This window comes from Microcaecilia unicolor, chromosome 12, assembly GCF_901765095.1.
Source record: "Microcaecilia unicolor chromosome 12, aMicUni1.1, whole genome shotgun sequence".
NCBI classification, from domain to species: Eukaryota; Metazoa; Chordata; class Amphibia; order Gymnophiona; family Siphonopidae; genus Microcaecilia; species Microcaecilia unicolor.
Genome location: NC_044042.1, coordinates 23,342,206 through 23,369,634, shown reverse-complemented (window position 1 = coordinate 23,369,634; position 27,429 = coordinate 23,342,206). Strand labels below are relative to the sequence as shown.

Below are 27,429 nucleotides of genomic sequence, written 5' to 3'. Positions count from 1 at the left end.
ATTTTATGAAGTCCACTGCAGTGCCCCTAAGGTGCCCTATTGCTGTCCTGGGATGTCAGGGGGACCAGTCTACTAAAAATGCTGGCTCCTCCTACATCCCAAGATTTTGTACGTTTTGCACTTGGATGGTTTTTGTTTTTGTTTTTTTCGAAAATGGACAAAAAAAACCCCCGTCCAAATCACAAAATGTCCAAAATACAAAACGTCCATAGTATTTTCGAAAAAAAGAGAGACGTTTTTCTTTTTCGAAAATGACTTTCTTTTCTGTTCAGAATTTGGATGTTTTGTGAAAAACATCCAAATTCAGATTTAGACGTCATGTCGAAAATGCCCCTCTATATACACTATATAAATGGTAAGCTGTATTGTAGACAACGTCTAAAAACGAGGAGCGGGAACTGGATCAGGCTCTTCAAACACAGACTCAGGACTCCAAATTGAAATAAAGGGTGATGATTCAGGTGACTCGACGTGATATACTACTACTACTACTACTTGACATTTCTATAGCGCTACTAGGGTTACGCAGCGCTGTACAATTTAACAAAAAAGGGGCAGTCCCTGCTCAAAGGAGCTTACAATCTAAAGGATGAAATGACAAGTTGGGGTAGTCTAGATTTCTTGAATAGTGGTTAGGTGCCAAAGGCGGCATTGAAGAGATGGGCTTTTAGCAGGGATTTGAGGATGGGCAGGGAAGGGGCCTGGCGTATGGGCTCAGGGAGATTATTCCACGCATGGGGTGAGGCGAGGCAGAAAGGGCGGAGCCTGGAGTTGGCGGTGGTGGAGAAGGGTACTGAAAGGAGGGATTTGTCTTGAGAGCGGAAGTTACGGGTAGGAACGTAAGGGGAGATGAGGGTAGAGAGGTAGGGAGGGGCTGCAGATTGAGTGCATTTGTAGGTTAGGAGGAGAAGCTTGAACTGTATGCGGTACCTGATCAGAAGCCAGTGAAGTGACTTGAGGAGAGGGGTGATATGAGCATATCGGTTGAGGCGGAAGATAAGACGTGCAGCAGAGTTCTGAACGGACTGAAGGGGGGATAGGTGGCAAAAAGGGAGGCCAGTGAGGAGTAGGTTGCAGTAGTCAAGGCGAGAGGTAAAGAGAGAGTGGATGAGAGTTTGGGTGGTGTGCTAAGAGAGGAAAGGGTGAATTTTGCTAATGTTGTAAAGGAAGAAGTGACAGGACTTGGCTATCTGCTGGATATGCGCAGAGAAGGAGAGGGAAGAGTCGAAGATGACTTCAAGGTTGCGGGCAGATGAGACAGGGACGATGAGGGTGTTGTCACCTGAGATAGAGAGTGGAGGGAGAGGAGAAGAGGGTTTGGGTGGGAAGACAATAAGCTCGGTCTTGGCCATGTTCAGCTTCAGGTGGCGGTTGGTCATCCAGGCAGCAATGTCGGACAAGCAGGCCGATACTTTGGCCTGGGTTTCCGCAGTGATGTCAGGTGTGGAGAGGTAAAGCTGGGTGTCATCAGCATAAAGATGGTACTGGAAACCATGAGATGAGATCAGCGAGCCCAGGGAAGAGGTGTAGATTGAAAAAAGAAGGGGTCCAAGTACAGATCCTTGAGGAACTCCAACAGAGAGCGGGATGGGGGTGGAGGAAGAGCCATGAGAGTGTACTCTGAAGGTGCGGTGGGAGAGATAAGAGGAGCACCAGGAGAGGACAGAGCCCTGGAACCCAAAAGAGGACAGTGTGGCATGAAGTAAATTGCGATTGACAGTGTCAAAAGCGGCGGATAGGTCGAGGGGGATGAGGATGGAGTAGTGACCTTTGGATTTGGCAAGGAACAGGTCATTGCAGACTTTAGATAGAGCCGTTTCTGTCGAGTGTAGGGGGCGAAAGCCGGATTGAAGCGGATCGAGGATGGCACGAGAGGAGAGAAAATCAAGGCAACGGCTGTGAACGGCGCGTTCAAGTATCTTGGAAAGGAAGGGTAGGAGGGAAATGGGGCGGTAGTTGGAAGGACAGGTAGGGTCAAGTGATGGTTTTTTGAGCAGAGGTGTGACTACGGCATGCTTGAAGGTGTCAGGGACAGTTGCAGTGGAGAGAGAGAGGTTGAGGATATGACAGATGGGGGGGGGGGTGATAGTAGGAGAGATGGTGTTAAGTAAGTTGGTGGTGATATCATGTTTTGGTACTGGTGTGCCTACTTCAGGAGTCTGTATGCATGACAATCAGCTTATCCTTCGTAATATGTCTGGTAAAATAGACATGAGCTGGTCTTTAAAAAGACAATGCGTAAAGGAAGATAAATAGCATGGAAAATACCACTGTAGAGCTAAAAAAAGAGGTAAGCTGTATCGTAGAAAATCTTTAGCATCATATCTATGTTAGTTAAGGGCTTCTTTTACAAAGCTGTGCTAGCGATTCCTGCACGGCAAATGAGAGGAAGCCCATGGGAATTGAATGGGCTTCCCCTCATCTGCTGCACCGCGAATCGGTAGCCCGGCTTTGTAAAAGAGGCCCTGAATTTCTAAATGTGTGCCGTTTAGGTGTTTCATTAGTATTATGCTAACCTTGTATTATATCTCTGGTATTTGAATTCCAGTGCTGTTATATTTTTGATACTGTTTCACAGGAGTTCTATGATTAGGTTTCAATTTTACTGTTTTCAAATTTACCTCATTTATTGTTATTTATGTTGTGAGGAGGAAGAGGCTGTCCTACCCTGGTTAGGCCCCTAGAGGGCGCTGTTCTCCCTAAAATGTCCATGGAGAAGGGCTGGGTGAGTCACTAAAGGGAGCCAGTAAGGGGAGGTATAGATGGAGGTCGCTAGGACCGGGGAGAGTCCTGGAGGTGGAAACAGGTGCAGCAGGTTATGGGCTGGGTCCTGTTTGGCCATTAACCACTTAAGACCCCACCTGAGTTGTGAGGGAGGAAAGGAGAGCTGGCAGCTGAAGAAGAGGGCTGGTAACTGAAGCAGGGGGATCCCCATGAGAAGTACTGGCTGTGCCCTTTGGACTGGGGGTAGAGGTACTGTGTGTCCCAGAGGAAAAGACTGTGTGTCTAGAACAGTGAAGAGGGACTGTGTGTCCAAGATGAAAAGACTGTGTGTCTAGAGCTGTGTGCTACAAGGAGGGACTGTGTGTCCAGGGACTGAGTTAGTACTGAGCCCAAAGGCCTGTGTGAGAGGGCTCAGGGGGAAGAAATCTATGGATATTGAACTGTGCAAGAAGAAATGTTTAAAATGGAAGATTGCACTGAGTAGGAAGAAATGAAATGGTTAAGCTGGAAGAACTGTTTAAGCGTGTGAAAGTGTTTTAAGCTAAAAGAAGTGTGCCCCAGAGGCTGGAATAAAGATGTGTATGAAAATAGCCTGATTGGTGAGACCTGACTATGTTTGCCTTGTGAGAAGCAGGTCACCCTGAGCAGAAAAGGGTAGTAGATTAATTTGCATAAAATCTGCATACTGAGAACCAGCTCATCCTGAGTGAAAGAGGGACCTGGGATCCTGAGGTGGGAGCTTCATCATGACAATAGCATCATTTTCACAATGTTTATACTTGGTTATTTTGCTATCGTTATGCTGTTAATCAAAATTGTAAGTTTTATGTTAAACTGTACCTGCTGTACACCGCCTTGGGTGAATCTCTTCATAAAGGCGGTTAATAAATCCCAATCAATCAATTAATAAAAATAAATAAGTATCCTGAAAACGTGACTAGCTGGGTTTCACAGAACAGGTTGAGAAATCTCAGGTCTAATGGCATCATGAGTGAAACTCCCTTCAGGGTAAGAAACCTACACTGTAGGGTAGAAATTACACTGTAGCAGAAAAGTACAGCAGAGCTAGAAGCTGGCCAGTGCCCTCAGGATAAAGAGATGCTTTGAAAGCATCTGTCAATACACTATATCCAGGGGTGTGCTGGTAAATTTTTAACAACAGGCTCTTTCTCCGGAGGTAGCCAGCTCTGCAGTTGGAAGGGCCGGGGGAGGTGGGGGGGGGGGGGGGGGGAGGTGGGAGCAACACTTGCCTCTCTCTCCTCCCTCCCTTCGTGCGGGCACGCTAGGCATACCTTTGCTGGCAGCCAATAAATGGACTGCCACCACTCCCGTCTTGGGGGGGGGGGGGGAGGTGGGAGCAACACTTGCCTCTCTCTCCTCCCTCCCTTCGTGCGGGCACGCTAGGCATACCTTTGCTGGCAGCCAATAAATGGACTGCCACCACTCCCGTCTTGCTCTGAGCAACATACTGGAACTTCTTTCACATGCTCGAGAAGTCCCAGCCTGCTGCCCAGAGCTGGAAACAAGGAGCGGGGAGCAGCAGTAGTCTATTTACTTGGCTGGCAGGACTCAGCATCCCCACCAGCAAAGTAAAAGATGCTTCAGCAGGGGGCCCAAGCCCACATTTTGGGAGCCAGTAGTTAAAGTAGCCATGGAGGGCCCTACTTTAACAACCAGCTCCCAAAATTCTTAAAAACTTAACAACCGGCTCTTGCGAGCCTGTGAGAGCCTGCTCCAGCACACCACTGACTATATCCCAGTGGTGTAGCCAAGGGTGGGCCCGGGTGGGCCCAGGCCCATCCACTTTGGGATCAGACCCACCCAGTAGCAGCACACCTAAGCTGTGACTGGCAGGGATCCCCAAGTCCCACCAGCCCAAAACTCCCGACAACTGTCTCTCCTGCATACCTTGTAACTAGCAGATCCTCGCCTGCAGCGAGAAGCGACTGATACATACTGCTCGTACTGGCCCCACAGTCTTCCCTCTGACGTATTCCCACCTACAGTGGGGGAAATAAGTATTTGATCCCTTGCTGATTTTGTAAGTTTGCCCACTGACAAAGACATGAGCAGCCCATAATTGAAGGGTAGGTTATTGGTAACAGTGAGAGATAGCACATCACAAATTAAATCCGGAAAATCACATTGTGGAAAGTATATGAATTTATTTGCATTCTGCAGAGGGAAATAAGTATTTGATCCCCCACCAACCAGTAAGAGATATGGCCCCTACAGACCAGGTAGATGCTCCAAATCAACTCGTTACCTGCATGACAGACAGCTGTCGGCAATGGTCACCTGTATGAAAGACACCTGTCCACAGACTCAGTGAATCAGTCAGACTCTAACCTCTACAAAATGGCCAAGAGCAAGGAGCTGTCTAAGGATGTCAGGGACAAGATCATACACCTGCACAAGGCTGGAATGGGCTACAAAACCATCAGTAAGACGCTGGGCGAGAAGGAGACAACTGTTGGTGCCATAGTAAGAAAATGGAAGAAGTACAAAATGACTGTCAATCGACAAAGATCTGGGGCTCCACGCAAAATCTCACCTCGTGGGGTATCCTTGATCATGAGGAAGGTTAGAAATCAGCCTACAACTACAAGGGGGGAACTTGTCAATGATCTCAAGGCAGCTGGGACCACTGTCACCACGAAAACCATTGGTAACACATTACGACATAACGGATTGCAATCCTGCAGTGCCCGCAAGGTCCCCCTGCTCCGGAAGGCACATGTGACGGCCCGTCTGAAGTTTGCCAGTGAACACCTGGATGATGCCGAGAGTGATTGGGAGAAGGTGCTGTGGTCAGATGAGACAAAAATTGAGCTCTTTGGCATGAACTCAACTCGCCGTGTTTGGAGGAAGAGAAATGCTGCCTATAACCCAAAGAACACCGTCCCCACTGTCAAGCATGGAGGTGGAAATGTTATGTTTTGGGGGTGTTTCTCTGCTAAGGGCACAGGACTACTTCACCGCATCAATGGGAGAATGGATGGGGCCATGTACCGTACAATTCTGAGTGACAACCTCCTTCCCTCCGCCAGGGCCTTAAAAATGGGTCGTGGCTGGGTCTTCCAGCACGACAATGACCCAAAACATACAGCCAAGGCAACAAAGGAGTGGCTCAGGAAGAAGCACATTAGGGTCATGGAGTGGCCTAGCCAGTCACCAGACCTTAATCCCATTGAAAACTTATGGAGGGAGCTGAAGCTGCGAGTTGCCAAGCGACAGCCCAGAACTCTTAATGATTTAGAGATGATCTGCAAAGAGGAGTGGACCAAAATTCCTCCTGACATGTGTGCAAACCTCATCATCAACTACAGAAGACGTCTGACCGCTGTGCTTGCCAACAAGGGTTTTGCCACCAAGTATTAGGTCTTGTTTGCCAGAGGGATCAAATACTTATTTCCCTCTGCAGAATGCAAATAAATTCATATACTTTCCACAATGTGATTTTCCGGATTTAATTTGTGATGTGCTATCTCTCACTGTTACCAATAACCTACCCTTCAATTATGGGCTGCTCATGTCTTTGTCAGTGGGCAAACTTACAAAATCAGCAAGGGATCAAATACTTATTTCCCCCACTGTATGCGGAAACAGGAAGTTGCATCAGTGGGAAGGCTGTGGGGCCAACATGAGCAGTGTGTATTAGTTGCTGCTCGCTGCCTGTGAAAATCTATTTAAACGGTATGCGGGGGAGGGGGATGTTTGAGAAACCACATGGCATGCAGGCGAGAGAGGGAGAGACCAAATTACTTGTGGGACAGGGTGGAGTTCTGCCCACCTATCTTGGGCCCAGGCCCACCCAAAATTGGGTGTCTGGCTACGCCCCTGCTATAGCCCCCTTTTCTTATAAGCAAATTTGACAACAAATAGTAACATCAAATATGTCTTTTGTCATTAACATGTAAAAAGAGGCAAGGTCATTGTGATATTTTAATAAAATTAACACAATTTTATCAAAGCCCCGATCTGTGTGTATAACAAGCTATAAATATGGAAAAAAAACTTTATAAAATTTCATATTTAACTCCTTGCGTTTCTCCTGCTTTTGACCACTTCAGATTGAGCTGTCTGCAAATGCTGTGTTTTTAAAATGTTGTCGTTAGCATTCAGAGTTTTTGGTGATATGGCTCCCAAATATGGGGCCCTTTAACAGAGCGGCGGTATGCCCAACACAGGCTTACCGCTTGCTCTTCCGGGACTACCACCAGCCCAACGCAGCTGCAGGCAGTAGTCCAGCCCCGAGCGTGTGCCATTTCCGGGTGAAAAAGAACCCCCCCCCCCCCAGAAATGGCTTGCTTGGCGGTAACCCAGCAGTAATCGGGCATCGCTCTGTACTGCCCGGTTACTTCCGAGTTAGCGCAGGAACCCTTATCGCCACTTCAATGGGTGGCATTAAGGGCTCCCCGTCGCATGGCCATGTGGTAAGAATTCTGTGTGCCTGGGGTCTTTTTACCCACCACAGTAAAAAAAAAAACCCTGGCACAGGAGAAAAACAGCACAGGGCCCTTTTTCCCGCAGCTTGGTAAAAGGACCCCTATGCCCTTAAGCGATTGCTTCAATGCCAGAGTGAGAGACATTTTGTTTTGCCTTCTGCTAGAGCTTCTCTATTTGAATGTGCTCAAGCATGAGCCTACTCTAACTTTTTGATCTGGTTATGGAATAGGTTGCCTTCTACCATAAGATATATTGATGATTTATTGGGCTTTTCGAATGCAGTAAAAACGTATCTATTTTTGGAAGATGGCTGTGGAACTGTTGCATTGAACGGCTCTCTGTCAATTTGAAATTAATGTTTGACTGTTTTATTACTAAAGTATTGCTTTATGTTTTATTATTCTGAATGTAATTTCTGTAACCCATTCTGGGCGTTGTCAGGAGGAAGGGCTAAAAAAAATGAGTAAACAAATAAATAAATAAAGCCATGCTAGTTGAATAGAAAGGTCCTGGCTCAGTGGCATAGCCACAGGTGGGCCTGGGTGGGCCAGGGCCCACCCACTTAGGGCTCAGGCCCTCTCAACAGTAGCACACGTTTAGTGGTAGCTGGTGGGGATCCCAAGCTCTGCCAGCTGAGGACTTCCCCCTGATGGTAACTAAAACGCTACTCTCTACGATTCTGACATCTGCATATGCTCAGTTTTCAGCGCATGCCTGCTGCAGACTGCCAAGGTGGAAAGAAGTGTTTTCCCGCCAACTGAGATATTTTTTGGTGGGGGGGGGGGGGGGGTAAAACACTTGGTGCCCACCCACCTCTTGCCTAGGCCCACCCAAAATCTGTTGTCTGGCTACGCCCCTGTCCTGGCTTCTTATTGCAACTCAAGGTTTTAAGAAGTTACAGAGTTACAAAGGTATCTAGATATGCTAATATAGTTAATTTTGCACCAATATTCCGGGGCATTTATTTCAATCTTTCTTTTGTCCTCTTATCAGATGCAAGTTGGTGTGATTCAAGCAGCTGAACTTCCTGCCCTAGACATGGGTGGCACTTCGGATCCCTATGTCAAGGTGTTCTTTCTCCCCGACAAGAAGAAAAAATTTGAGACTAAAGTCCACAGAAAGACTCTCAATCCAGTTTTCAATGAGACCTTCACCTTCAAGGTAACAGTATGCAGCACCAAATTAAGCAGCAAAAAGTGTGCAGCAGTATGACAAGCAAGGGGCAGCTGTAAGTGAGGCCTTGGTTTTAACTCAGCTGCAAATCAATCATGAATGAATCTGAGAATCCAGGCGCCAAAGAACAATCCCACTTTATTTCAGTGTCACACACACACTGTTTAACAACAGAAGACAAATTACAACCCTACATAACAGCACTGTCTTAAACTCAGGGGTTCCCAAACCTGGTCCTGAAGGCACCCCAGCCGGTCAGGTTTTCAGAATATCCGCAATGAATATTCATGAGAGAGATTTGCATGCATGCAGATCTCTCTCATGAATATTCATTGTGGATATCCTGAAAACCTGACCGGCTGGGGTGCCTCCAGGACCAGGTCTTAACCCCAAAACATGTTCCAGATTCATTTCATGCTATCTTTTCTTAAAGGGAAGTACTTTAGACTTTCCGTTAGTGCCAAGGGAAATGAGTTTTGGAATTTGTTGAGAGCACATGCTTTGTCAGTGTTGTGTTTGTGGTTTTCTTTTAATTCATCTTTTCTTTTGAAAATCTAATCCAAAAGACAATGGGCCTCTTTTACTAAATCATGCTAGCGATTCCCAGTGCGGCAATGCCAACAAAACCCATTCACCAGGGCTGGTAGTTGGGAGGTGGGGATAGTGCTAGACAGACTTATACGGTCTGTGCCAGAGCCGGTGGTGGGAGGCGGGGCGGGTGGTTGGGAGGTGGGGATAGTGCTGGGCAGACTTATACGGTCTGTGCCCTGAAAAAGACAGGTACAAATCAAGGTAAGGTATACACAAAAAATGACGCGTGAGTTTATCTTGTTGGGCAGACTGGGTGGACAGTGCAGGTCTTTTTCTGCCGTCATCTACTATGTTACTATGTTACCAAGAATTGGCTTTGTTAGCATTGACACATGGGAATCGCTAGCTACATCATACAAGGTTCCATGTTAGGAGTTACGGACCAAGAAAGGGATCTGGGTGTCGTCATCGATAATACACTGAAACCTTCTGCTCAGTGTGCTGCAGTGGCTAGGAAAGCGAATAGAATGTTGAGTATTATTAGAAAAGGTATGGAAAACAGGTGTGAGGATGTTATAATGCCATTGTCTCGCTCCATGGTGCGACCACACATTGAGTATTGTGTTTAATTCTGGTCGCCGCATCTCAAGAAAGATATAGTCGAATTGGAAAAGGTGCAGCGAAGGGCGACTAAAATGATAGCGGGGATGGGACGACTTCCCTATGAAGAAAGACTAAGGAGGCTAGGGCTTTTCAGCTTGGAGAAGAGACGGCTGAGGGGAGACATGATAGAGGTATATAAAATAATGAGTGGAGTGGAACAGGTGGATGTGAAGCGTCTGTTCACGCTTTCCAAAAATACTAGGACTAGGGGGCATGCTATGAAACTACAGTGTAGTAAATTTAAAACAAATCGGAGAAAATGTTTCTTCACCCAACGCATAATTAAACTCTGGAATTCGTTGCCGGAGAACGTGGTGAAGGCGGTTAGCTTAGCAGAGTTTAAAACGGGGTTAGACGGTTTCCTAAAGGACAAGTCCATAAACCACTAATAAACGGACTTGGGAAAAATCCACAATTCCAGGAATAACATGTATAGGATGTTTGTACGTTTTGGAAGCCTGCCAGGTGCCCTTGGCCTAGATTGGCCGCTGTCGTACACAGTATGCTGGGCTCGATGGACCCTTGGTCTTTTCCCAGTGTGGCATTACTTATGTACTTATGTACTTCAGATACCCAATAATACATGAAATACACATAGCCACATTAATGAGAACAATGAAGACAACTTAACGCTATAATAGTAATAATAATAATTTAAAAAACAAATGAGGAACATATCATTCACCAATAAAGCTTTGTCCATTAGAGCCTAATTTCAACAGCTGCAATTATCCCCTACCCTTATCAGGAAACATTTATAAGAAATCGCTCATTGTGTGGGATCAAAACTACATATTTCACATTCCAGTAACTCACCAAACAACTGCAGGTCTGCAGGGCAATCTTAAAAGTAAAAGGGACCCTCTCTGAAAGAAGAGAGCTTTTTAACTCACGAAATTCCTTCTACATAACTGTGTGACTCTTGCCATATCTAAAACACCTGAATAGTCTCACCAAAACCGCATCATTTTTCCTAAGATAAGATTTAAGCACTCTAATATTGTCCTCCTCATTGGAGAAGGTAACCATATCGGTTACTCAAGAAGCTGTAACGTCCTGAGATGTCTCCAGGAACGTTGCCTAATAGAATTATTTCAGTTTCCAGTCCTTCACTACTTTTAACCCCGTTCCCTTAAGACTTAATTATATAGTAACAAATATATATCATACGTTTATTTTGCTCATATATTTTTAAGTTAAAGTTAGAACAAAAATTATAAGTAGGGGGAGAAAAGTCATTTATAAGTAAATAACCTTTGACTGACCCAGCTAGATTTTGGAAAGGATAGGATTTTAAGGGTCTTTTTACTAAGGTGCACTGAAAAATGGCCTGCACTGTTGTAGGCGCATGTATTGGACACCCGCAGGTGCGTTTTTCAGCGCGCCAACAAAATAGGCCTGTTTTTTTTTAGCCAAAAATGGACGTGTGGCAAAATAAAAATCGACGCGCGTCCATTTTGGGCCTGAGACTTTACCACCACCCACTGACTTAGCGGTAAGGTCTCACGCAGTAACCGGGGTGCTAATCGCTAGCACGCGTACACTGCCCATTACCACCCAGTTAATGCCACTCGGTAGAAAATAAAAAATATTTTCTGCTGCACGTATTGGATGCACGTAAAAAATTGAATTTCCGCCTGGGGAGGTAGTTCCAAATTGATGCCCCGTTGGATAGGCGCCTACGCAACTTAGAAAGCAAAGGGAATGGTGTAGAAGTTTTAATCAATGAATGGAACTTGCTATGTAGAGAGGTAATCGAGGACTTGTTTCCACATAAACAGGCGACACAGAGGACCACAGGCTATATGAATAATTGTTCTTCAGAGTTGCAAGGGCTTTAGCAAAAGCTCTGAAGATGTGAATGGCGCTGGAATAAATCAGAGATCAAAAACAGAGAGGGATTTATGTCAGGATGATCTTCAGCATGTGTGACAAGATAAAGATAAAATCACTGGTAAAATGCGGCAGTTAATCCAACAAGTAATTTATTTTGGAGTGGTAAGAATCTAGCCAGTGACTCAGGTGCAGTTGTCGGATTATGCTATCAGATCTATTAGGGGTCCTTTTACAAAGGCACGCTGAAAAATGGCCTGCAGTAGTGAAGGCGCGGGTTTTGGACACATGCAGAATCATGTGGCCTAGTGGTTAGAGTGGTGGACTTTGGTCCTGGGGAACTGGGTTCGAGTCCCACTACAGGCACAGGCAGCTCCTTGTGACTCTGGGCAAGTCACTTAACCCTCCATTGGCCCATGTAAGCCGCACTGAGCCTGCCATGAGTGGGAAAGCGCAGGGTACAAATGTAACAAAAATAAAATAGATACTACTGGAGATTCTACATGGAATGTTGCTACTATTGGAGATTCTACATGGAATGTTGCTATTCCACTAGCAACATTCAATGTAGAAGGCTGCGCAGGCTTCTGTTTCTGTGAGTCTGACATCCTGCACATACGTGCAGGACGTCAGACTCACAGAAGCAGAAACCTGCGCGGCCACATTGGTGATCTGCAAGGGCTGACTTCTACATGGAATGTTGCTAGTGGAATAGCAACATTCCATGTAGAATCTCAAATAGTAGCAACAGTGGAGGAGTGACCTAGTGGTTAGGGTGGTGGACTTTGGTCCTGAGGAACTGGGTTCGAGTCCCACTACAGGCACAGGCAGCTCCTTGTGACTCTGAGCAAGTCACTTAACCCTCCATTGCCCCAGGTACAAATAAGTACCTGTATATAATATGTAAGCCGCATTGAACCTGCTATGAGTGGGAAAGCGCAGGGTACAAATGTAAGAAAAAGAAACACAATTTTTCAGTGCACCTGTAAAAAAAAAAGGTCTTTTTTTCTCCCCCCCCCCCCCCCCCCTGAAAATGGACATGTGGCAAAATCAAAATTGCCACGCGTCCATTTAGGGTCTCAGATCTTACCGCCAGCCATAGACCTAGCAGTAAAGAATTTGGGTGGCCTGAGGTAAATTACCATTAGTCTGCCAGATATGGCCATTTCTTAGATTACAAGACTTTAAGACTGTGATACAGAGGGTTTTGTTAACCCACATAGATCACTGTAATGCTACCCGTGTTGGGCTCCCTAAAAAACAAGGTAAACTACAGAGGATTCAGAATGGGGCAGTGGAAACTAACACATAGTGAATAACAGGAGAGTGTTACCCTACTTTTAGCAGTATTACACTGGCTCCCAGTGGAGCTGTGGGGAAATGTTAAGCTTTTAGGTCTGGCATTGGAAAGGAGAAACAGGGGTGACGTGATACAGATGTTCAAATATTTGAAAGGTATTAATCCGCAAACAAACCTTTTCCGGAGATGGGAAGGCGGTAGAACTAGACGACATGAATTGAGGTTGAAGAGGGGGGGGCAGACTCAGGAGTAATGTCAGGAAGTATTTTTTCACAGACAGGATGGTGGATACATGGAATGCCCTCCCGCTGCAGGTGGTGATGAAAACAGTAATGGAATTCAAACATGCATGGGATAAACACAAAGGAATCCTGTTTAGAAGGAATGGGTCTACGGAATCTTAGTGGAGATTGGGTGGCAACGCCGGTATTTGGAGAGTAAAAGCGGTGCAGGGCGGATTCTATGATCTGTGCCCTGATCGTGACTGAATAGATATGGATGGGCTGGAGTGTAAATTTTAAGGGGCTGCGACGTTAGCTTCCGAACTTTTAGTACAAGAAGAGTGCTGGGCAGACCTCTACGGTCTGTGCCCTGAGGACAAATCAAACTCAGGTATACATATAAAGTAGCACATACCGTGTAAAATGAGTTTATCTTGTTAGATAGAATGGATGGACTGCTCAGGTCTTTATCTGCCGTTACTATATATGGCATTGGGGGTCTATCATGGAACCGCACCCCAGAAATTACAGCGATATAGCCCTTTGTGGTGCTTAGATCTACTAAGTCAAAATATTTTTGTGGTTCCAGGGGGGAAGGATAGTAAGATGGTGAAAACTAAAAAAATAGGTCATTTTCAGGAGAGATACCTAATATGGGGAATTACAGTGTATATTTTATTTTTTGATATACCGTGAATCATAAATATGTTGCATCTAGGCAGTTTACAGGTTACAAATAAAATAACATTAGATTAAAATAAAATTACAATACAGTTAAAATTGATATTTACAGTTTCAAAAGCATTGAAGATCTGGCTGTTTGGAATAAGTGAAGGCTGCTAGAAGTAAAACATGAGGGCTAACATTTGCATTTGAGACTTTGAGTCTATGTCAGCTTCTATTGCTTGATTGTGTGCTTTATGAGTTTTATGGAAACTGTATTAATGCTGATGATGTGATCCACTTGGTACATTTGGTCGAAGTGAACAGGCGGAATATAAGTTGTTGTTTTTAATTTCATAAATGTTTTTGCAACATTTCCATCACAAAGAAAAAGAATAGGCATTAACAATCAATCAGTCAAAGAGAATATATAACAAATCTACCTGCCTGCTAGCCCACATCAAGGGACGTACGCAGCGCTGTACATTTGAACATGAAGAGACAGTCCCTGCTCAACAGAGCTTACAATCTAATTAGGACAGACAAACAGGACAAACAAGAGATAAGGGAATATTAAAGTGAGGATGATGCGAGCTGATCCAAGATGGCGCCTAGAGTAGCAGCTCCTGACTCATAATAGGGACCAGGTGAATGGGAGTTACCTCGGACCTGTAATGGGGAAGAGGAAAGAGAAGCCCAATTTGCTCACCTCCACGAGCCGGGTGAATCCACCTTCCACACGCCAGATGACCCTGGAGGAATCGGGTATGTGAGCGCCGGGGACTCGGGTTGACGCTTCGAGAGGTCCGGAGGAAGTATCGGACCATAGCATTGAGGGAGTGACATTAAGCCCTCCCCCGATAACAGCGCCTCCAAGACCCGGAGGAGTAACAGAGACAGCGGTGCAACAGCAAGCTGGAATACCAGGATGTGGAACCCCAGCGGCTGTAAGTGGAGACTCCGTTGCCACGTCATCGCCAGTTGAAACAACATCCCAGACAGGTCTGGCGGTACAGACTCCCTTGCCTGCGGGAAACCAAAGCGAACCCTCCATGAGAATTGGAGATATTGTGAGACCTGCTGTTGTTACAATGGAAATATTATGGGAAGCGATTCAAGGATTAAATACAACTCTACAACAATTATCAGGCTCTTTGAGAGGTGAAGTGGCGAAATTGAAACAAGCTCAAAATCTTTTATCTGGTAAGGTTGAAGAGCAAACTACCAAGATGGAGGCTTTAGATAATGAGGTAAAATCTGTGAAACCTTCTACAGTAGCAATAATAAAAGATAATAACTTTCAAAAACGAAAAATTGAATATTTGGAAAATCAGATAAGGAGGAATAATTTACGTTTTTTTTTAAATTTCCTAAATCTCCTTTTATACCTGCATTAGAAATGTTAAAAAAGTATTTTGTGGAAGTGCTGGGTGTTCCCCCTGAAGGTTTTACGCCAGTAACAAAAACTCAATATATTACTGGTATTGGAATAAGAAGATACCTAGTGGTTAGGGTGGTGGACTTTGGTCCTGGGGAACTGAGGAACTGAGTTCGATTCCCGGCACAGGCAGCTCCTTGTGACTCTGGGAAAGTCACTTAACCCTCCATTGCCCCATGTAAGCCGCATTGAGCCTGCCATGAGTGGGAAAGCGCAGGGTACAAATGTAAAAAATAAAATAGATACTATTGGAGATTCTACATGGAATGTTGCTACTATTGGAGATTCTACATGGAATGTTGCTATTCCACTAGCAACATTCCATGTACAAGGCTGCGCAGGCTTCTGTTTCTGTGAGTCTGACGTCCTGCACGTACGTGCAGAATGTCAGACTCACAGACGCAGAAGCCTGCACGGCCACATTGGTGATCTGCAAGGGCCGACTTCTACATGGAATGTTGCTAGTGGAATAGCAACATTCCATGTAGAATCTCAAATAGTAGCAACAGTGGAGGAGTGGCCTAGTGGTTAGGGTGGTGGACTTTGGTCCTGAGGAACTGAGTTGGATTCCCAACACAGGCAGCTCCTTGTGAACTCTGGGCAAGTCACTTAACCCTCCATTGCCTGCCGCATAGAGCCTGCCATGAGTGGGAAAGCGCGGGGTACAAATGTAATAAAAATAAACCCCCTCAATCTGATCTAAATTTAACAGCATTTCTTGAAAGCTCTATGGAAGTTACAACAGAAAGAACAACATTGTTGGTTTCATTTGCTCTGAAATCAGATCGAAATAATATATTTAGACTTTATTTCCGCCACATTAGTACTCTTTTCCTAGGATTTAAGATACAAATTTTTCCCGATTTTTCAAGAGACACTCAAAAAAGAAGAAAAGAATTTATGATGTTAAAAGCAAAAGTCCTTAATTTAGGGGAGACTTTTCTGCGTAAATTTCCATGCAGACGTAATGTCTCTTTGAATTCCTGAAATTATATTTTCTTTGATCCAGGGAAGCTGTTAGAATTTATTTCCAGTAAAGAATAATTGTTGTAGTTATCCTTGATCACTAACGCTATTAATTGGCTGCGCTAACACTTGTTTCTTCTACTCTATAGATTTTTTTCATTGACTCATTTGAGTTTTAAAATATTTCCTCGTTCTTGGATCACATAATTGTGGACTAAGTATATTTGATTATTTCCTTATATTATGATTTAGCTAGTTAATGATATATTTTCTATATTCTATAATTTATGTAAATGTGAAATTTATAAATAAAAAAAAATAAATAAAAAGTGAGGATGATAAAATAAGGGTTCTGAACAAGTGAATAAGGGTTAGGAGTTAAAAGCAGCATCAAAAAGGTGGGCTTTTAGCTTAGATTGGAAGACGGCCAGAGATGGAGCTTGACCTACCAGCTCAGGAAGTCTATTCCAGGCATATGGTGCAGCAAGATAAAAGGAACAGAGTCTGGAGTTAGCGGTGGAGGAGAAGGGTGCAGACAAGAGAGATTTACCCAGTGAACGGAGTTCCCAGGGAGGAATGTAGGGAGAGATGAGAGCGGAGAGGTACTGAGGAGCTGCAGAGTGAATGCACTTATAGGTCAATAAGAGGAGTTTGAACTGTATGCGGAAACGGATAGGGAGCCAGTGAAGTGACTTGAGGAGAGGGCTAATATGAGCATTCATAATATCACATCTTTGAAAGAAAACAAGGTACTCAACCCATACTAATGATGAAGTATCCACTCTAACTCCTATGTCTAAAACAATCATTTCTCATTACTTTTAATGAAATTTTCCAACTGCAAAGATTCCCAAAATATAAATTCCTTTACCTGAAGAGTGATAAGACATTTAGGGGCCCTTTTACTAAGGCGCAGTAGGCCTAATGCACGCTAAAAGGGCACTGCAGTGGGATACGCTGAGGCATCCCGTGGTAGTTTCCCACTCAGCGTGTGCTAATCCCATGCTGGAAAATATTTTTTAATTTTCCAGAGTGGTAGGCGTGGCCATGGGTGGAGAGTAGGCATGCTTGCTCTAATCAGATAGCGAGGTCACATTACCACGGGCACATTACCGCATGCTACCAGATGAGCATGGGAGACCTTACTGCCTCCTAAATAGGTGGTGATAAGGGCTCTTGTGGAAATAGCCATTTGCTAATGAGGAAATTAGCGCATGGCCATTGCAAAAACTTATGGCACAGCGGCCAATTTATCACCATGCTAAAAGTGGCCACAGCATGCAGAAAACCAGTGCCAGCCACTTTTTAGCGCAGCTTGATAAAATGACCCCTTACGTAGGTACTTGAGAAAAAAGTTGCTCCCAGTGTTCTCTCTCGAGATTTCAAGGTCAAAAAAAGTCTTGCACTTGAGTTAGGAGCCCTGACAACATCAGGAAAACATTCATTTTTGTACCACCATAGCTCATATCTTTCTTCAAAAAGTTATTTTTCAAAGCTAGTGCTTTATCACTTTCATTAGCAAATGTAACCAAAAAAGTAGATCTAGAAGTAATAACATCTTGTGTATCCTTCAAAAAAGCTGTTAATTCCACTTCAGAACTTACTGATTGATCCACTGCCTGCTGGTTAACTTGGATGTTTTTCTTAGATGGTAAATAATAACAGGAAAATAAATTTTTAAATTAAATTACATTTGAAAGTGTCAAATTTAAGAAACAATTTGTTTCTAGGTAGGAGCATCCTGAGCCAGAATCATGCTTTATGCAACATGATCCCTAGTACGCCTTCCCGCCCCCTACACCACAACCACTGCAGGGGAGACAATGGATGGAAACAGCCTATGGGAAGGCCCTGTTACTAGAGAATCCATGCCTTGTGTTTTGACATATGCACAGCTCTGTAATAACCAGACAAAACCCACCTTCATTTCACTCGGGAGCTGTGATTTCCTTTGTTCTTGTTGCCTTTGTCCTAAGTCTTCAGATTCTCCATTGAGGCATAGAGATTAATGATGACCCTTTTGTTTGTTGACAGATACCCTACCAGGAGCTGGGAGGAAAAACCTTGTGCATGTCCATTTATGATTTTGACCGCTTTTCCAAGCATGATATCATTGGAGAGATCAAGGTGCCCATGAACACAGTGGACCTGGGACAGCCAATTGAAGAGTGGCGGGACCTTCAGAGTGCTGAGAAGGAGGAGGTAAGAGGAACAAAAGGAAGATCTCTGTTTGAACTTGGAAACTGTGAAGGGGTAGCAGACACTTTAGGGAAGGTACCAACACTTAGGCATAAAGAACACACGTGAATGATCAGAATACAGGCATATATGTGGGTACGTGTATACTTATGTGTGTAAATGCCAATATTCTGGCTATGGTTCAAACATGGCGCCTAAATGCAATGGTGCATAGTCTGACATTGGGCAAAGTCGAGGTTGGGTGTGGGTGGGATGCATGATAGAATACTATGATTTACATGAATTTTTGAGCATATTTAAGAGTGAGCTTTTACACCAACTCTATGGCTGGTGTAAGTGGTCACACCTAAAATATATGCAAATATTTGACTTGTTACACTAGTGTTCCATGAAGGAGGCACCTACATTCCTTTAAAATAGGCTCAAAGTAGACACCGCTTTATAGAATTGACCTTTTTCTCTCACTTCAGCCCTCTGGTCAACCAAAAATCTCAGGAACTATTCTCCAAACCTGAAATTTAAAGCGATCAAACCCTTTGTAACAAACACAAATCCTCAAACTCTATAAAACTGGGCATTCAGATTTACCGTCAGCGCACAGTTTTGCCTGCAGTTTAATAATTGGCTGTTAATTGGCATTAACAGTCAATTACCAGGTATAATTGGTGCTAATTGGCAACAATTAGTTGTTACTTGCCCAACATCCCTTCATCTCTATTCTATCAGTGGTGTGACCAAATCCCAGAGGGCACAACTTCAAGGGGACATGGACATGGACATGGGAGGGCCATGGGTGGCTCAGGGGGCAAGTCAGGAAGTTAGGCACACATGTTATAGAATACTATTGTTTACACGCCTGTCTACAGTTGGACATGAGCATTTACACCAGCCTTTGAGTTGGCACTTAACTTTAAATGGAACTGCCATTATAGAATTCATGCTCAGCACACATCATCCCACACCAAAGTTGTGGTGCCTTTTCTTGAATTTTCCCCAAAGTGACTTGAGACACTGGTTCTTTGCTCAACACTGGATGTTATAGCTGTAAACTCTGCTGTCTCCCTTAGTTTTCTTACACCTTCCTAAATTCATGTTTTAATCTATAGACTTAAATATTTTTAATGGCATATCTTACTTCATCATTCTGTTAAGAACTTGTTACAACTTGCATGATGCTATAAATCCAGTCTATATATTACTTGTATATTGTCCTCTGTGCATTCTACACAGACTTGAGTGGAGGAGTCTAATGGTTAGTGCAGCGGATTTTGATCCTGGCAACCTGGGATTCCCAATGCAGTTCCTTGTGGCACTGGGCAAATCAGGGCCGCTGAGAAACTAGGCTGGGCCCGGGGCAAGGCCGCCCCCCCCCCCCCCCCCCCGTCACTGCCGCCCCCAGTTGCTCCCCTCGCCGCTGCAGTCCGTGGTCTCACCTGCCTGCCTCCACGGCTCCGGGCCCCCTTCATTCAAAGCGGCAGTCGCAGATCGCGTCTCTTCTGGCCTTCCCTCCCCGTGTCCCGCCCTCGTAACTTCCAGTTTCTGCGAGGGCAGGACACAGGAGAGAGGCGATCTGCGACTGCCGCTTTGAATGCAGGGGGCCCGGAGCCGAGGAGGCAGGCAGGTGAGACCGGGAACTGCAGCGCTGGCAGCCTGACCCCGGCGCCCCCCTTGGAGGCCCGGGCCCAGGGAATTTTGCCCCCTCTGCCCCCCCCCCTCTCGGCGGCCCTGGGGCAAATTACTTAACCCTCCATTGCCCCAGTTACAAAAACTAGATTGTAAGCCGTCTAGGGACAGAGAAAGTACCTGCATATAATGTGTACAGCACTGCATATGTCTAGTAGCACTATAGAAATGATTAGTAGTAGCACTTGAGGAAGGAGAGTAGCTCTTGAAAGATCATCACAAACATGTTACAGTAGCCCAATAAAGACTCACCTGCCATCTTTTATTCCTTCAGGAGGTCAACTACCTGTATGCCCAGAATATTACCAAATTTCTCTTTACCGTCCTCCCCTTTTATCTTTGCTACAGCCAGAGAAGCTGGGCGACATATGCATTTCCCTACGCTATGTTCCTACAGCAGGAAAGCTTACTGTATGCATCCTGGAGGCGAAAAACTTGAAAAAAATGGATGTTGGAGGCCTGTCAGGTAGGAGCACTACAGTCTACCACCACCTGGTGGTGCAGCTGAGCTGGAGAAACTACACAGGAGTCTTCAGAAAAAAAAAAAGCAAAAAACCCCAGCGAGCTAGCTTCAAAGTATTGATTTGATTTTGCTATTTTGTTGGATGATCATTTCACTGCTGAGTGCATTTCATCAAGCAAAGGCACAGCAGCCCTGCCTTCAGTTCAGTAATTTAATGCACATTTGGCATGTTTGTGAGTGTTTTTTTTTTCACTGACATAACTATCAACAGCCAAGGATTATTTAGTTTTGCTGTTTTGTCGATTTTTAACATGACCTAAACAAAAGGAAAAATATCAAGAGTATAGAGAGCATCCGTCCCACATATGATATTATAGACTGGGGGGTAAATATTCAGCCGTGGCGGTGAGCGTTTTGCTTTCTGCCGCTGGCATGATTCTTGGATACTCAATGCCATGCCATGTCCAGGTTTCAGCACTGAATATCTGGTCTATGCTGCACCGGCTAACACATAACTGGTTAAGTCGATATTTAGAACTTAACCAGCCAAGGGTTGCCGCATGAAGATAGGGCTGTGTTTTATGCAGGTACTCTGGCTAAATATCAGCACTTAATTGGCCAAGTGTTGACTCCACCCTCAGAACATCGTCAGAATAGTCAGTTTTCACTTAGGCACTAACCATTAATTTTCAGCGACCATACCCAGTAAATTGCCACTGAAAATTAGCAGATAGACCCAAACAAGCAATGCAATTAGTCAGTAGCTGTTTCTGGCTGGTTAAATCATTTTGAATATCAACCAGTGAAGTCTTATCTAAAAGAAAACAATACACCCACTTGTAAAGTCATGACACCTTCTGTCTCTGGGCAACATTTAAAAGCAGCTGACCTGAATCGTTTGGCCATGTTAAGAATTGACATTTTACTATAGGTTATGTTAAGAGAAACTACTTGTTCAATATCAGAAATTAGAAAAAAGTGGACCTTTCATCCAGAGAATGATACAGGGATGGGGACAGAGCCCACGGGAACGGGGACAAACTTTGTCCCTGTGTCATTCTCTACTTTAAAGGCTGTTAATGAACTGGACAGTTATTTATGTTCGAGTGATGCAGGCGACAATGTTTTCATTTTTTGGATAAACAAGCAAAGGTGCTGGCCACAACTGGCAAAACTTGCGCAAGGGATCCTGTGCAATCCTGTTACCAGCACTTCTACTGAGAGGATAATTTCTATTGCAGGAAGGACTGTGGAAGACAGAAGAGCTAGACTGAATCCTGAGATTGCCTGATGACTTACTATTCATCCATAGATTTAAAAATCATAATAGTGCTTCATAGGGCATATTTCTCCCCCTCTAGGGCATAAAAAGCAGGTTGCATTTGGTACCCCTGGACATTTTAACAGAGTGGATTAGGGTTCCTTGGGGTAGTAGAAGTCATCTATTGTTGGGGTTGGAAGGGTAGAGGGTTGGGATGCGGGTTGTTATAGTTGCTCATTATTATTGTTTTCTATTTGTGATTTATAAACAATTGCACAGAATATTGTTCCTTTTTTACTTTAATAAAAAGATTTAAATATAAAACCATAAGTGTTTGAGGCTTCTGCAGATGAGGACAGAGTCCGCAGGGATGGGCACAGAGCCCGCGGGGACAAAACAAGGACGGAGACAGAGCCCGCTGCAAAGAGGGGGACTTGGTGGGGATGGAGACAGATCCTGCGGGCTTGGGGTGGGGACGGAGATACATCCTGCGAGGATGAGGAGAAACTTTGCCCCTGTGTCATTCTCTTTTATTACCTTCCTACATAATCAGCTATACAGGTTGCTGCAAGAGTGGGATGTTGTTGAAGTCGCCAAGCCATATCTGCATTACAGTTCACAGTAGAATTAATAGTTTGTATTACTTTACCAAGAATAATCTCTGTTTGCTGTTTGACTACCCCTGCAGATCCTTATGTGAAGATCCATCTAATGCAAAACGGGAAGAGGCTCAAGAAAAAGAAGACCACGGTGAAGAAGAAGACGCTGAACCCTTATTTCAACGAGTCATTTAGCTTTGAGATTCCTTTCGAGCAGATCCAGGTTCACTTGCTGCTATTCTGTATTTTGAATCTAACATGAGTTCTTGAAGCACCCACACACAAAAGCATAATCTTGCAGAATTCGGCAACACTACTACTACTACTATTTAGCATTTTTATAGCGCTACAAGGCGTACGCAGCACTGCACAAACATAGAAGAAAGACAGTCCCTGCTCAAAGAGCTTACAATCTAATAGACAAAAAATAAAGTAAGCAAATCAATTAATGTGTACAGGAAGGAGGAGAGGAGGGTAGGTGGAGGCGAGTGGTTACGAGTCAAAAGCAATGTTAAAGAGGTGGGCTTTCAGTCTAGATTTAAAGGTGGCCAAAGATGGGGCAAGACGTAGGGGCTCAGGAAGTTTATTCCAGGCGTAGGGTGCAGCGAGACAGAAGGCGCGAAGTCTGGAGTTGGCAGTAGTGGAGAAGGGAACAGATAAGAAGGATTTATCCATGAGCGGAGTGTACGGGAAGGGGTGTAGGGAAGGACGAGTGTGGAGAGATACTGGGGAGCAGCAGAGTGAGTACATTTATAGGTTAGTAGAAGAAGTTTGAACAGGATGCGAAAACGGATAGGGAGCCAGTGAAGCGACTTGAGGAGAGGGGTAGTATGAGTAAAGCGACCCTGGCAGAAGACGAGATGGGCAGCAGAGTTTTGAACCGATTGGAGAGGGGAGAGGTGACTAAGTGGGAGGCCAGCAAGAAGCAGATTGCAGTAGTCTAAACGAGAGGTGACAAGGGTGTGGATGAGGGTTTTGGTAGAGACACCAACACTAAGGCTCTTAATTTAGAAGCACCTTTACATGGAAATAGCAGCTTTTACATGTGAAGATTGGCTACTTATGCACATGGAAATTTTAGAAAGCAACTATTTACAGGTGGAGACCCACACCATGTAGATTTTAAGAGGACATGGTGTCAGTGTGGTTTAGGTGAGCTGAACACCTACATGTGTTTTTCCCATTTTAGAAGCAGAATACACATGGAGACTTTAACGTTTATACATCAGTCTTCACACCCACCCCAAAGCAAGTGTGTCATCTTGAACAGACAGGTGCACAATTGACAGCAACCCTTTCCCAACAAAAATCAGTCCCCTCTGCTCCCTGACATTCACATATCAACCCCCAACACCACCAACCCCCTAGTCATTCACATAAGCATCCCCAAGTCTCCCAATGTTCATATGAGCATCCATGAACACCCCACCCCCAACAAAGACATGAGTCCACCAGTCCCCACACTTTCCCCTTGACACAGGAGGTCCCTCTCTCAATGAAAACTCCCACTGCCTGACCCTCCCCTGGGTACTACTGGAGGTCACCTTGTTGTCTAGTAAGAGATAAGAATGATCACTCTTATTTGGCAACTTTACATCTATTGGTAGTAACAGAGGGGGCAGCAGCAACTGGTAATTACTCTTGACTTCTACTAGACCCAGGAAATTCCTTGTAGAACATGAGTGAGGGTTGAGGGATTCATGTTGTTGTCAGGGATTCACAAAAGCATCCCCAAACAGGGGATGGGAAACTGTTTGACGATGCTTTTGTGAATGTTGAGGGAAAGAGGGTTCAGGGATGGGGAGAATGCTTATGTGAATGTCAGGTGGCAATTCAGGGATGTAGGGGAGGATTGTTGCTCTAGGCATCATCTGTTTTAAGAAGCTACAGACATGGAAACCTGGGACAAGCAGAATACTTGTTCTCCACAAGCAGCTTTTTAAAATTGCTGCTCTCTCAAGACTTGCTGGCAGATACATGTGTAAAATATCAGGGGAATTGTGTCACCCCACCTTGGATGTCTGAATTCCCATCTCAATGTTCTATGCAAAATTGAGCTTCACACTTATTGCCCAAAAACTGACTCATGGGATAAAATATTCAGTGAGCATTCACTGGGGCCAGCAGAAGGACCATATTTGAGTCTGTGCCATCTTTCTCAAAGCACTAGCAGGAACACTGGCACCTGGTCAAATTAAGAGGAGTTGGACAGTTGGATCCCATTGACCTAGAGAGCTAAAAGCCCTTTCTACTGGACTTGGTAGGAGGTTGCAGGGATCAGTGCAAGGATGTTTATTACACAAGAGCATTAGGACCTTTATCCTTAGGATGGCATAAACTAATAATCATTATTACCCAAAACAGTTGAACTCTTCATGGGAGACATTAGGAAGGAAATAGAGCCTTCCACCTCTGGGTCATTATTTTATTTACATCACTTAACTGCTTTTAGTGCAAAACTGGTATACCATCAGTGGAACATGGAGGAATTAATGCCAATATTTGTCCTAACTGGGTGGCAAGAAAAGTAAGAAACACACAGCAATATAAGAGAAGGGAAGAAGCTTAAGTGGAGAAAGAGGAAACATTTAAATCAGTAAAGTTTATGAAAAGGACAGGTAACCAGAAATGGGAAACCTGGATCCATAAAAGAAAACATATGACACTCAGGCAGAGGAAAGGAGGGGAGAAACCCAAGAGATCATAGTTTCCCCCTGAATTTAAGTTACCATGAGATAATGGGCCACTTTTTACTTTAATTTCCCATCCTAATGCATCCTGCAACTCAACTTATCAGCTTACATTAGCAGGGAGCTCCAAACCGAGGCATGAGAAAGATAGATTGTACTATAGAGTTGGATAATAAAGAGAAGAGTGTAAAGCCAATGTACACAACATATGAGTAATCCATCACTAGTGAAAACATTTTCCTATATCTGTTTCTGTCCACAGAAAGTGCAAGTGGTTATCACCGTCTTGGATTACGACAAGCTGGGCAAGAACGAGGCCATCGGGAAGATCTTCGTGGGCTGCAATGCCACAGGAACAGAGCTCCGACACTGGTCAGACATGCTGGCAAATCCCAGGCGGCCCATTGCTCAATGGCACCCTCTGAAGCCAGAAGAAGAGGTGGATCTAGCATTAGGAAGTAAAAAATAGAGCCAAACCATAACCCAGCATAACCTGAAAAAACATTTAAGTGATTCAGAGCTATCAATACCTCCAGTTATACACATTTTTTTTCTGTTGATTGAGATGTCCTTTGATGGCTGTGGAGAGAGTTGGGGGACAGTTGTAAAAGCACTACAGGCAAAGCTGATGAAGTAAGGTATGACTATCATTACCCACCTCATCCTTCCGAAGTGGAGTTGGCTTCTCTGCATGATCTAGAGCTTTATATGCAGTGGTTTCCCCTCTAAATTTCTTCCTTGGATTATTGAGCTTCTAAAGTCATTTCCCAAAATTAATTGGCAGTACATCCTCTTGAGTGCACTGTTCATATCGCTGCTGAAGAGTTTGAGAAAGCTTGATCATGGGAGTTGACCAGATATCCCATTCTTGCTTTGAAATTCATGGACCTGCCAGAAGGTCCAGTGATCATCTATAACTCTTCTCCATGCCGAATAGGTTCCTTGCATTTCCTTCTTCCTCCATCAGGGTTTGATGCAATGCGCTGAGAATTACCCATACAATAAACCACCAACACAAAACACTAGAGCGAAAGTAAGGTGACCAAGGAATTTATTTACTTACATCAGCTTCTTAGTATGAAAACAGTTCAAGCTCATGTTGGGACCAAGGAACAGCTTAATTTATGCCTATATGTTTGTACAATAGCACACAATACTCCACGCGAAAACATATTTAATAGAACATTTAAAATATTGCTACATATATTATTGAAAATGCTTCTTAATATAAAGTAGAAAGTTGGGGTTTTTTTGGACCATCAGAAAATATGACAATTAGAAAGCATCTTCAATGTTTTAATGCCGCCAATGCCCATTCATCATTGGTCCTAGTATTTTTCTTCAAACACTTCTTTACTATATTTAGAACTTAATTGTCTCCATAGATACTTAGCTTTTGCTGCTATCAGATCGGACCTGCTGCCACTTAAGTAAATTTCCATGTTTATACCAGCAGTTTGGAATGCAGTCTTTCTTACACTATGAAGATGGTGTGTGACAACTTCTAAAACAATTCTTATTTCATCACCATTATTCTTCCACTCATGTACCCAGCACCAACAGCTGACAAGCTGCCCATAAAGTAAGATGTGATTGAATATTACAAAAACAATGGGTCGATATTCAGTGTAATTTACATGGGCAGGAGAGGGGCTTGAACCATGCTGAACAGGCCGGCCTCCGATATTCAGCGACACTTAACTGGGCGATGCTGTTGAATGTCAGAAAAGAGCCATCCCCCCTCCCCCCCCCCACCCCATTTTGTGGGTAGAATGAGAAGGTTTCAGACAAGGTCCTCAGAGACAGAATATGTGTTGGTGGAATAAGGGGGCAGTTGATAAGGAAGGGTAATCTGTAAGAGCTTGAAGGCTGTGCTTGGATAAAGATATGAAATTCAATGTCAGAAGTACGGAAAGCAAAGAATGAGGCTAAATTCAGCCATCAAAGCAATGGCTACCCTTAAAGTTGCAGTACCCTCCTCTTAACAATGAGGCAGTCTGCATATACCTCATTTGTGTGTGATGGAAGCTCTTTCTCACACTGTGTGTGATATAATATACATATGTAAGCCCTGTTAATAATAAACCTTACTACTTGCCCTGGAAAGGATCCTTCAATAGGAAAACCAAGTATATAACAAGCTTGTTTATTTATTTATAGCATTTATATCCCACATTTTCCCACCCAAGGGCAGGCCCAATTTACAAAAAGCATACATCAATTCTACAACAAACGGTCAACGGCATTGTAGTGAAAGAGGCTAGTGAGTAATAGCAGAGGTGGGGAAATGTGGAAAGAGAAATTGAATTCAATAGACAGCGGTGCGGGGCGGGTCAGGAGCATAAGCTTTTCCAAATCAGAAGGTCTTAAGGTATATTTTGAAGGTCGGATGATCAGAGGTAATTTTCACAAATTTAGGTAGACCATTCCACAGTTGTGCGCTAATATAGGAAAAGGTGGAGGCGTAGGTGGTTTTATACTTGAGACCTCTGTAGATTGGGTAATGCAGATTTAAGTACAAGCAAGCTGATCTGTGAGAGTTTCGAGGTGGTAAGCTGACACGGGTGTCCATA

General features: G+C 44.2%; 1 protein-coding gene across 1 annotated transcript in view; it reads left to right on the top strand.

Moving 5' to 3' along the window:
- Positions 1-25,871, top strand: part of SYT2 (synaptotagmin 2) — a 155,469-nt gene extending 129,598 nt beyond the window's left edge. Inside the window, exons 5-9 of the mRNA XM_030221083.1 lie at positions 8,167-8,334; positions 17,996-18,163; positions 20,192-20,309; positions 22,256-22,389; positions 25,119-25,871. Of these exons, the coding sequence (XP_030076943.1) occupies positions 8,167-8,334; positions 17,996-18,163; positions 20,192-20,309; positions 22,256-22,389; positions 25,119-25,325 (795 nt within the window). The 3' untranslated portion in view covers positions 25,326-25,871. The remainder of the gene's footprint in view (positions 1-8,166; positions 8,335-17,995; positions 18,164-20,191; positions 20,310-22,255; positions 22,390-25,118) is intronic.
- The last annotated feature ends 1,558 nt before the right edge of the window (positions 25,872-27,429 follow it).